Below are 10,895 nucleotides of genomic sequence, written 5' to 3'. Positions count from 1 at the left end.
TGTTGCCACACTGTTTAAAGGCAGCTGCTCTTGTTGCCAAACTGTTTGGAGGCAGTGGAAATGTTGGATGAAATATCCAGAATTAACTGATTTGATTGTACATATGTTGGACAGCACTTTGAAAAAAATCTAAATCCATACAGTAAAAATGTTTGATATTCAGTATGTAGGTAGTCAGAGAGGTCCTGAACACAGGGATATCAGTCTCTCTCTGAACTTATTGAGCAAATTGTTCTTACATTACTTTGATGTATCCTGAAATGTTCTATTCAACAGTGAAAATGTTGGACTTTACTTTGAAAATATCTTAAACTAAAAAGTAAATATGTTTGATATTCAGTATGTAGGTAGTCAGAGAGTTCCTGAACACAGGCATATCAGTCTCTCTCTGAACTTATTGAGCAAAGTGCTTTATGGTACTTTGAAATATCCAGATACTGATGCTACTTGAAGCTGAAAATGTGACTTTTATTTTGTAAAATCTCTAAATTGATAGTCAAAATGCTATTCATAAAATGACACGTGAGACGATATATACTTCTTGTGAATATAATCCAATCCATTTAATTTTCAATTATGCATTTTGTATATGCTCCATGTCAACAGTTTATTTTGAAAAAACACTTAGGATGCGTTTACCATAAATGTCAGTATATGCGCGCAGAAGAATTTCTGTGTCGGCTGGCTTGACCGCAGTGATGGTGAATACCTCCATGGTACAGCTTTTAAGCAGCATCGGTACACATATGACAAAGAAACGTACAAGCTGCCGCTGCCACGACTTGAGCTGGCTGTCTCTCAGCAGCGGTGCGGAAGGGAAGCAGACGCGCTGGAAACGGAAACGTGCAGTAGTTACACGAAAAGACTGAGTTCCGGTTGAACATTTCCATCCAAACAAAAAGTATCACATTAAAAAGTAACGAAAAGAAAAAGGAACTATTCTATCCAATCAATCAGATAGAGATCCTCCCATCCCACAAGATGGAATGATCACCTACAAAATAATGATCATTTAGATTAATCTTAGTCATTATCTATCCATCTATCTTTAGTACTTTCCTTTTATATTGGTGTCCAAGCCTAATATATTTTACAGTCTGTACCACAGTCTTTTTTCGTGTGATGTGTAATGTGTATTTGTATGGTCAATGTGTGACTATGTGTTTTGAACGCAACTCGAAAAACCGATATAAATTATTACCAATCTATTCAATCAATACACATCATGGTCCTTCCCATATTAATGCTGAGGAAAATAAGTATCTTGGAAATCCTACAGACTTGTAGATATGATGCTTTTATTCTGGACATACTAGGACCGGAAGTGTTGTCTGTGCTATTGTTAGCGTTGCCAGCCTCTTAGTGAGCTAATCGTTAGCATTCTCGGTCTGTGAGCGTTGGTTTCGAAGTACATTCTTCATTCTGCCACGGTCATGGAGTCTGGTGATGCAGGTAAACATATACAGTTAGAGAGAAACGATATGGCCTAAGAAATACAGCTGCCCTCAGTAAACACGCCTTAAACGTCAACTACCTTATGTAGCCATTGGTCGGCGTAACAAGCAAACAGCGTTAGCTAACGTTAGCTGTTGTGTTAGCTAGACTGTACTTACTAAAGACAGTTTGCGTTATATTTACTTTTTCAAAAAATACCCATCCTCCCTGATATCTGCGTCCTGTTATATCAGCATGTGATCACATGACTGTTGTTAATAGCTTTTAAAATTAGTTTACTGTGTTGTTTAGATTCGCTTTCATATTCTAGTCAGTAATGTCTTACAATATTGCAAAGTTATTACATTATATTCTACTATACATATATACCTTCCGGATATAATTCAAATTGCATTGCAATATTTTTAAATAATTTCCTGTATTTTCCCTTTCATATTTGTTCAGGCCGAGGAGGCTGGAAGTCCAAGACTGTCCAGCCTCAGAAAAGCAAGATGAGCATGAACATTCTCCGTCAAGAGAAGCTTATAGCTCAGAAGAAGAAAGAGATCGAGGCCAGAATGGCAGAACAAGCTAAAATAAACGTGCAAACCACTAGCAAGCCCCTGCCTCCAAGGTAAGAACACACCCATGAGCCTGTGAATATGTTAGAATTAGATCATTAGGATTTACGTTGTTCTTCAATAATAACATGGGAGGTACTGCCAGATGGGTTTGTAATTATAGGGTTGTAACGCATGATGCATCTTTGGCATTTGTATTGTTTTCCATTAATATTGGCCTGAATATTCTTTTATTTCTGATCCCAGTATTGCTCCCAGTTTACAAGGACCCTCTTCAAACAAGTTTATGAATGATGGAAGCTTCTTGCAACAGTTCATGAAGATGCAGAAGGACAAACCAAACAATGGGACCAGTAAGTATCACATTATTTTATTTAAGCTGTTTTATAAATGGTCATTATGCTTATTTGTGCCACAAAGTCTAAGGGCCCCTGCTGCAATATTCATGGGCTTGTAAATATCAATAGTCATTTGTATGCACAAACTGCTTTGGGCGTGGTTCTGATCTGGTTTGCATTTATGCCTTAAATGTAATTAGCTATCACGTCAAAGAAAATAGTTTGACCCCTCCCACTTTTGTCAGACTAGAACTTATTTTTTTACTGTTGTCTGAGTTCCTCAGACACCAGGAGGTCCCTTTCAGCTGTAAAGTGTTTGGTAGAGGTTCTTTTGGAATATACAGAGACACTGTCTCCTCTCCTTGAGACGTAGTGCAGCTACAGTGCCTTGCATAAGTATTCACCCCCTTTGGACTTTTCTACATTTTGTCATGGTATAACCACAGATTAAAATTTATTTCATCGTGAGTTTATGTAATGGACCAACACAAAATAGTGCATCATTCAGAAGTGGGGGGAAATATTACATGGATTTCACAATTATTTACAAATAAAAATCTGAAAAGGGTTGAGTGCATATGTATTCACCCCCTTTACTGTGAAACCCCTAACAAAGATCTGGTGCGACCAATTGCATTCACAAGTCACATTTGCAAGTCACATAATTAGTAAATAGGGTCCACCTGTCTGTAATTTAATCTCAGTATAAATACACCTGTTCTGTGACGGACTCAGAGTTTGTTGGAGATCATTACTGAACAAACAGCATCATGAAGACCAAGGAGCTCACCAAACAGGTCAGGGATAAAGTTGTGGAGAAATATGAAGCAGGGTTAGGTTATAAAAAAATATCCAGAGCTTTGAACATCTCTCTGAGCACCATAAAATCCATCATAAGAAAATGGAAAGAATATGGCACAACCGCAAACCTACCAAGAGGAGGCCGTCCACCCAAACTGAAGAGTCGGACAAGGAGAAAATTAATCAGAGAAGCAACCAGGAGGCCCATGGTTACTCTGGAGGAGTTGCAGAGATCCACAGCTGAGGTGGGAGAATCTGTCCACAGGACAACTATTAGTCGTCTACTCCACAAATCTGGCCTTTATGGAAGAGTGGCAAGAAGAAAGCCATTGTTGAAAGGGATCCATAAAAAATCCCGTTTGGAGTTTGCCAGAAGCCATGTGGGAGACACAGCAAACATGTGGAAGAAGGTGCTCTGGTCAGATGAGACCAAAATTGAACTTTTTGGCCTCAATGCAAAACGCTATGTGTGGCGAAAACCCAACACTGCCCATCACCCTGAGCACACCATCCCAACAGTGAAACATGGTGGTGGTAGCATCATGCTGTGGGGATACTTCTCTTCAGCAGGTACAGGGAAACTGGTCAGAATAGAGGGAAAGATGGATGGAGCCAAATACAGGGAAATCCTTGAAGAAAATCTGATGCAGTCTGCAAAAGACTTGAGACTGGGGCGGACGTTCATCTTCCAGCAGGACAATGACCCTAAACATACAGCCAGAGCTACAAAGGAATGGTTTGGATTAAAGAATGTTAATGTCTTAAAATGGCCCAGTCAAAGCCCAGACCTCAATCCAATAGAGAATCTATGGCAAGACTTGAAGATTGCAGTTCACAGACGGTCTCCATCCAATCTGACTGAGCTTCATCTTTTTTGCCAAGAAGAATGGACAAACCTTTCCATCTCTAGATGTGCAAAGCTGGTAGAGACATACCCCAAAAGACTTGCAGCTGTAATTGCAGCGAAAGTGGGTTCTACCAAGTATTGACACAGGGGCTGAATACTTATGCACCCAACAGATGTCAACTTTTTTGTTCTCATTATTGTTTGTGTCACAATAAAATTTATTTTGCACCTCCAAAGTACTATGCATGTTTTGTTGATCAAACGGGAAAAAGTTTATTTAAGTCTATTTGAATTCCAGTTAGTAACAGTACATAATGGGAAAAAGTCCAAGGGGGGTGAATACTTATGCAAGGCACTGTATCTGTTGCGTGTGGGGAAGTGCAGGAGCCATGGCCAAGGTCAAAGGACAGTGCTACTTCACTCCCTAGACACCACAGATATGACACTGAATAGTCAGGTATTACTGTCTCCGGAACTAGAAAATTAATTTCCTTGTTTAGGAGATAGCTAGTCTAAACCAATAGAATAAATGATTTTTAGGGCTTTAAAGTGTGACCACAAGAGATCATACCTCAGAAGATGAGAGGATATCATGCACAGTTGTTGTAATGGTGAACTCTGAATTTCTCCTTGACGAAGCTTCAATAAATATTTCTGCATAATACATCAAAGGACTCCTGAACACTTTCTTACTGATGAGTGGACCATTGTTTAGCAGATTTTAAACAACAGAGGGTCTTTACAAGAGCATCCTCGCCTAAGCAAAGCAGCTTAGAATACCACCACAGGGCCATGGACATGCCTTATCTTACTTGGGTTGATCATCCTCTAAATGTTCTGATTGAGAAAGATGTCTTATCAATAGTAGCAGAAATAATAATAGCATTTTGCTTGCAGGTAAAGCCTACTGCTGGATTTATATGTGTCCTCTTTACTCTTTCAAGGTTCCACCACTGATTCCAAATCTCCCTCAACCTCGGAAAAAAAGAGCATTCTTGTTGGCAAGCGGCCTGGCCTTGGAGTCAGTAGCATGCTAAGTCAGTTCAAGAACTACTCGCAGTCCAAGAAGAGTTCTCTTCCCGTTCTCAGCCAGAGGTCGAGTGTGTTTTGCTCTCCAGATGATGAAGACGACGAAGAAGATGATGATTACTCCAAATTCTTAGGGATGAGAGGTAATTCAAGGCCTATGTTTTTTAGACTGTTTCCGGAAAACTCGGCGGCTCAGACTTTTCATTGCACCTTCTGCATACTCCAGTGGTACAGTTGCCTTGTGACTGGCATTTTGTCATAGGTGCCCTTACAGCAAATATACTCATAGCCTGCTTAAAGTCTCTCCCCCAGAGGATTCAGACACCAGACTCATTATCGACAAGATGGCCTCGTTCGTGGCAGAGGGGGGATCTGAACTGGAGAGGAAGGCCAAGGAGGATTATAAAGACAATCCGGTTTTCTCGTAAGTTTGATAGATATTGTACCATATCTGGATTTGTTTCACTCATACTGTAGTTTTACGAGTCCGTTTTTAACTGCTATAATTGCCTTTCAGATTTTTGTATGATAGAAGCACTTTGGAGTATCTCTACTACAAAAAAAGAGTTGCCGAATTGAGGAAGGATTCAATAAGAACTGAAAATTCGTTGGATAATGGTAAGTTACCTTCTGTTACCCTCTGATTCTCTCTCACCATTCCTCTCAGAAATAAAAAATTTAATTTCATTAGGAATGGACAGAATATCGTCAGTAAAGTTTCCAGTTCACACAGTATGATCGTACAATGTTATCGGTAGACATTATGATGATTACTTTTCTAATAATTATTCTAAAAACATTTATTTAATTTGTATACATTCATGTTCAAGTCTGTGAACTTAATTCCAAACCCTTCTCTCACAGATATATTACTTTAATGAGTTATTATAGTCCAGTCAAGGTGACCTAGACAGGAGCAACCTGACACTCCTCAATTCTCTATAGCACAGTATATGTATATAGTAAACAGTGTTTCCACTCCATGTATTTTACAGTGCCTGTGTTACGGAACAATGACCGCAGCTGCTAAGCTGACATTTTTTCATAAGAACAATCAGAACAAGCACTGAGTAGGCCTGTCGCAATAATTTTTATATCGACTGATCGAACGATATACAAATATGAACGTGATTATTTGTCTGCCATCGATAGATTTTGCATTCTGTTTACATGCTTGTTTATTAACATAATAAGTTTTTGTGGGTTATTGATAAATGGTGACCTATTCAAATGTATAAAAACAAGAGAAAAAATCTAAATTGCCTCTACTATCCTGCTGCAAGTGTTTTCGTAACCTCGACATTCAAATTCGATTTAAGGGAGATCTGCAGAGTACTACATGCTCAGTATAGCCATATTGTATGTGGTGGAGCCTCTCTGGGCTTTATTTGTTCATTTACTACAGTAAAATCCTCACATCCATACAGTCCCCCATTCACCACCCCTGTCCCCTTGCTCCTCCTTCCTCTTCTTATCCCCTATTGGCTCTAGACTGGTGGTGTATGAGGGCCAGTTGAGTACGATACAGTAGTAGAGTGTGAATTGAGTCCCAGTACTGATAGGCTTCTTAAAGTCTCCCCCCCAGTGGACGCGGAAACCCAGCAAGTGGCTGAGAAGCTGGCCAGATTTGTGGCGGAGGGTGGCCCCGATGTGGAAGCCATTGCTGCAGAGCGCAACCGAAACAACCCCACCTTCAGGTCAGTTACTGTGTATATGACTATTTCCTAATCGTGTCCTGCTACATTTGAATGGGAGTTTTTCACCTCACACAATGTCTGCTGTCCTTCTTAAAGCTTTTTATATGATCACCAAAGTCCAGCCTTCCACTACTACAAAGACAAACTACAGAAGTATCAGGCTGCAACTTCCAAGAGCCCTTTACCTCCTTCAGGGGAGTCAACGACAGATGTTGGGCGACCGACTGTTCCGTCACCAGGGATCCCCTCGCCGCTGATGAACCCACACATTCAGGGGTCAGACACCCCACCCGTCAAACGGAAGAGGAAGAGCAGATGGGGGTCTGAAGATGACAAAGTTGATTTTCCCATGCCTCCCATCATTATTCCTCAGGAGATTCATGTTCCAGACCCAGCCTTACCCTGTCTCTCTGGTACGTGAAGTTGGGTTGTAGATATTTTTTACAAATATGCACATGCTACTTTATATACATTTTTACGAAAAGACGCCAAGTAACACTGTGGAAATAAATAGGAAGTTGAGCTTTCTGTTCCATTACCATCTGTGACAGTAAATATTTTATGAACATGTACTTTTGTTTTTTTGTTTCCAGCTCAGGAGCTCAGGGGTCTTGGTTATAAGAAGGGGAAGCCTCTTGGTCTGGTTGGAGTGACAGAACTATCTGAGGACCAGAAAAAACAACTCATAGAACAACAAGATGTAGGAAAATGCAAGCTGATATTATTTTATTCCATGATGCTTCAACTAACTATGATTCTACCAACCTTTTCTCTCTTTCACTTTAATGACTCTGACCAGCCACACTTCAATGTCTGGATTACTTCCCAGTATCTTTTATTCATATTACGATGTATTCTCACACACTCAGATGCAAGAGATGTATGAGCTGATCATGAAGCATAAGCGTGCGATGGCAGACATGCAGGTGATGTGGGAGAAGGCCATAAGGGAACACCAACATGAATATGACAGTGATGAAGAAGTGGACATGCAGGCAGGGACCTGGGAACATCGTCTCCGACAGATGGAAATGGAGAAGACGCGTGGTAAGATTCACCTTCAACATGGAGAGATATTACAATTAGCAGTAACACTTGTGATACCTGATAACATTTTTTAAGTTGATTAGCTTGACACTTGCATTAAACAAATCCTTGTGTGTTCTTTTCCAGAGTGGGCAGAGTCACTGACAGATATGGGTAAAGGGAAACACTTTATCGGGGACTTCCTGCCTCCTGAAGAGCTGGAGAAGTTCATGGAGACCTTCAAGGCACTCAAGGTCAGTTTTCCTCTGAAATCACTTGTTCTCACGGTAATAAGGAAGAAATGTGTTTCAACTGCTGAGGTCGCCTCTGTCCATTGGCAAGCAAAGGTTTTGATTGAAAGGAGGACATTTTGTGGGCCATCCCAGTGGTCTTTTTTAAATTATTATGTACAGTAGTTTTAGGTAATTTCACTAGGTCTGCAACTATGGAAAAGAAACATTTGAAACCTAAAGCTTTACCAAAAAGCTTTTATATATTTTTTAAAACATATGTGGCGGCAGTCTACCATTAAGTAGGACGGGGGTTGGTTTGAAATTTGTATCAACAGGATTTAATCATCCATCCATGCCTCTATTTTGGAGCTGCTTATCCAGGTCAGGGAAACTGGCAGCAGTCAGCTGAGAAACCCAGACGTCCCTTGTTCCAGAAAATTCCTTTAGCTCCTCCTCAGCGATTCCCAGGAGGAGACTGTAATTGCCACTTGTTTATCTGATGCTCTGTTCAACTCAATTTGGCACCATTGTAGAAAACCACACTTTTCCCTTTTAAAGTTGAAGAACAGCACAATATGTAAACAGATATTTTCTTTTCGTGAGTTCATGGCTAGAGTCATGGGAAGGTTATTAAAAATACAGCACCCACATAAGACCCAGGATGTAATTGTTAAACTAATACTAACTAGACTGTCTATTCTTTTCGAAAAGAGCAGGAACATTTTTTACTATAAAATTAGCTTTGAAAACCAACCCCTTCTACACACAAGGAAAAATATCTAGTTGTATTTAAGCGAATGTCCTTGAAAGTTTAAATGATTATGAACACTGTGAAATTATGCAAGTCTTTAGTGTTTGTGTGGCGTGAATGCAGCTTTACTCCTCTTGATTTGCAGGAGGGCCGTGACCCCGACTACTCAGAATATAAAGAGTTTAAGTTGACGGTGGAGAACCTTGGTTTCCGAATGCTCATGAAGATGGGCTGGAAGGAAGGTGATGGCCTCGGCAGTGACGGACAAGGAATCAAGGCTCCTGTCAACAAGTGAGTATCCACCCTCATTCTTATTACTGTTCCCCATGTTGGATTATATTTGTATTTCCTCACATGATCAACACAAATGCATACAAATGTTTTAATGTTATGGTTCAAAACTCCTTCATTTGAATTTATTTTAGAGGTCATCCTTTGTGAGTAGAAAATCCATGAAACTGAGAATGCATCAATATCATGCACCACATAGTTCTAATAACAGCAGTTTTCGTTTTGACTTTAAAAATATGCTTGTCATCTGATCATGCTGATGCTATGGAATTTCCTATACTTGCAAAATGTCCATATACTCAGCCAGCATGACAAGGTCCTGCTGCAGTAGGTTCATAATAATAAATCTCACTGCCTCCAGGAAAACGTTGCTCTATAAAAGTTGAACAGCTTCTGTGGTATTCTGCATACTGCTGCCTCTCAGATACTTCTGGATCATTTCACTCAGCGAGGGACCTTCCCTAACAAAAAGAGACTGAGGACCCATAAACTGAAGCAGCTAAATGGAGCCAGCCATTATCCATTTTATTATTTGTCCTGTGTTTTTTAGGCTGTACCATGTCATGACTGGCTTTATCGAGATAGACTGACACTAGCACAATAATGTTTTGATAGCTGTTAAATAACCCGACGGACTAGAAGGTGGAAGCTAATCTTTCGTATCTCTCTGTCCCACTCCAGGGGAACTACAGCTATGAACGGAGCAGGTTTCGGAGTCGACCGTCCGGCTGAGCTCGGGAAAAATGACGATGAATATGATGCGTATAGAAAGAGGATGATGCTTGCATACCGTTTCAGGCCAAACCCACTGGTATTGTCTTATTGTTTTCTGTTTGCTGTGAATTTGCACCAGTTTATTGTGACATTACAGATGATGTTAGAAAAGGTGTAATGGTGTAAAAAAAAAAATGATCGTTGTTTGATAGAAATTTGACAATTATAGTTTTTTTCGAATTTTTTGTCCTTCGGATCCAATTATAAAGTGTCCTTTGCAAAACTCTGTGACATTAATCAAGTGTTTCATTCTTTTTTCTTTTGCAGAATAACCCACGGAGACCTTATTACTGATGTAGAGGACTGTTCTTGTTCATGCTTGTTCTTGTTTGTTTCTTCAGTTGCAACAACCTTTACTCACAATACTTTACAAAATGGAAACCTTTGCACAGAAGAAATGTCGAAGTGTGTGAGGGTAATGAGAATAGTAAATTGATAGATCCCTCACATGGGAGGTTTATTTTGGTTTTAAAAAAAAAAATGTTTTCTTTAAAATAGTTAACATGTCTTCTCACATTTCAATCAAAAACTGTAACAGCTTTAAATATTTAAGAAGTAGTTTCGATCACTTCCGTGATGATTTCATTCTTTTGTGCCACCATGTTCTCTTTCAAAGCTTCACTTGATCTTGCATTCCAACTAAACAACACAGTCCTGTATTAGTATACAAACTTATCTATGTATAATAGCATTAGGTCATTTTCATTACTGTGCTATACATTTTATTTTATGCTGCACTGTTCACAATTAAAAATGGCCATTTGCTGAATTGTGTGGTGAAAGATCTGTTTTATCGCATGCCGCAAACCAACTGCACTCACTTGTTCATTGGGAAACTAGATAGCTCTCAGAAGAGCACATAACTCTACCAAAGACAACAGTCCCCTTAAATTAAGTCAAGCTGCACTAACTTTCATGTACTCACATATATTAGTCCCCTAAATATACATATCTTTTTTTTTTCATCTTGATTGATACAATATTCTCTGGGAAATTGGTGAAAACATAAAAAGACGTTATCATCTAGCAATGTTAAAGTAAAAAATCCTTGATCCACCCTCGGATCCTTATCCACACCGAAATGTAATGGGTT

The 10,895-nt window shown here is 39.6% G+C and overlaps 1 protein-coding gene across 1 annotated transcript; it reads left to right on the top strand.

Annotated features, from left to right (window-relative positions):
- Positions 1-1,315: 1,315 nt before the first annotated feature.
- On the top strand, positions 1,316-10,571 carry sugp1 (SURP and G patch domain containing 1). The gene is made up of 14 exons (XM_053438391.1): positions 1,316-1,452; positions 1,900-2,068; positions 2,262-2,368; positions 4,946-5,173; positions 5,331-5,454; positions 5,548-5,648; positions 6,604-6,727; positions 6,824-7,140; positions 7,321-7,427; positions 7,597-7,774; positions 7,901-8,007; positions 8,883-9,028; positions 9,710-9,839; positions 10,070-10,571. Exons 1-14 carry the CDS (start codon positions 1,434-1,436, stop codon positions 10,094-10,096), a joined length of 1,884 nt encoding a protein of 627 aa, XP_053294366.1. The 5' UTR covers positions 1,316-1,433; the 3' UTR covers positions 10,097-10,571.
- The last annotated feature ends 324 nt before the right edge of the window (positions 10,572-10,895 follow it).

Source organism: Pleuronectes platessa, chromosome 13 (assembly GCF_947347685.1).
Source record: "Pleuronectes platessa chromosome 13, fPlePla1.1, whole genome shotgun sequence".
Classification (NCBI taxonomy): Eukaryota; Metazoa; Chordata; class Actinopteri; order Pleuronectiformes; family Pleuronectidae; genus Pleuronectes; species Pleuronectes platessa.
The sequence above is the reverse complement of the archived record's forward strand: the minus strand, read 5'-3'. Positions and strand labels throughout refer to the sequence as shown.

Excerpts from the sequence above, each read along its gene's own strand:
- sugp1 (XM_053438391.1), top strand. Across the intron at positions 2,369-4,945 it reads CAAACCAAACAATGGGACCA|GTTCCACCACTGATTCCAAA; the intron begins GTAAGTATCACA and ends TACTCTTTCAAG. Across the intron at positions 7,141-7,320 it reads AGCCTTACCCTGTCTCTCTG|CTCAGGAGCTCAGGGGTCTT; the intron begins GTACGTGAAGTT and ends TTTTGTTTCCAG.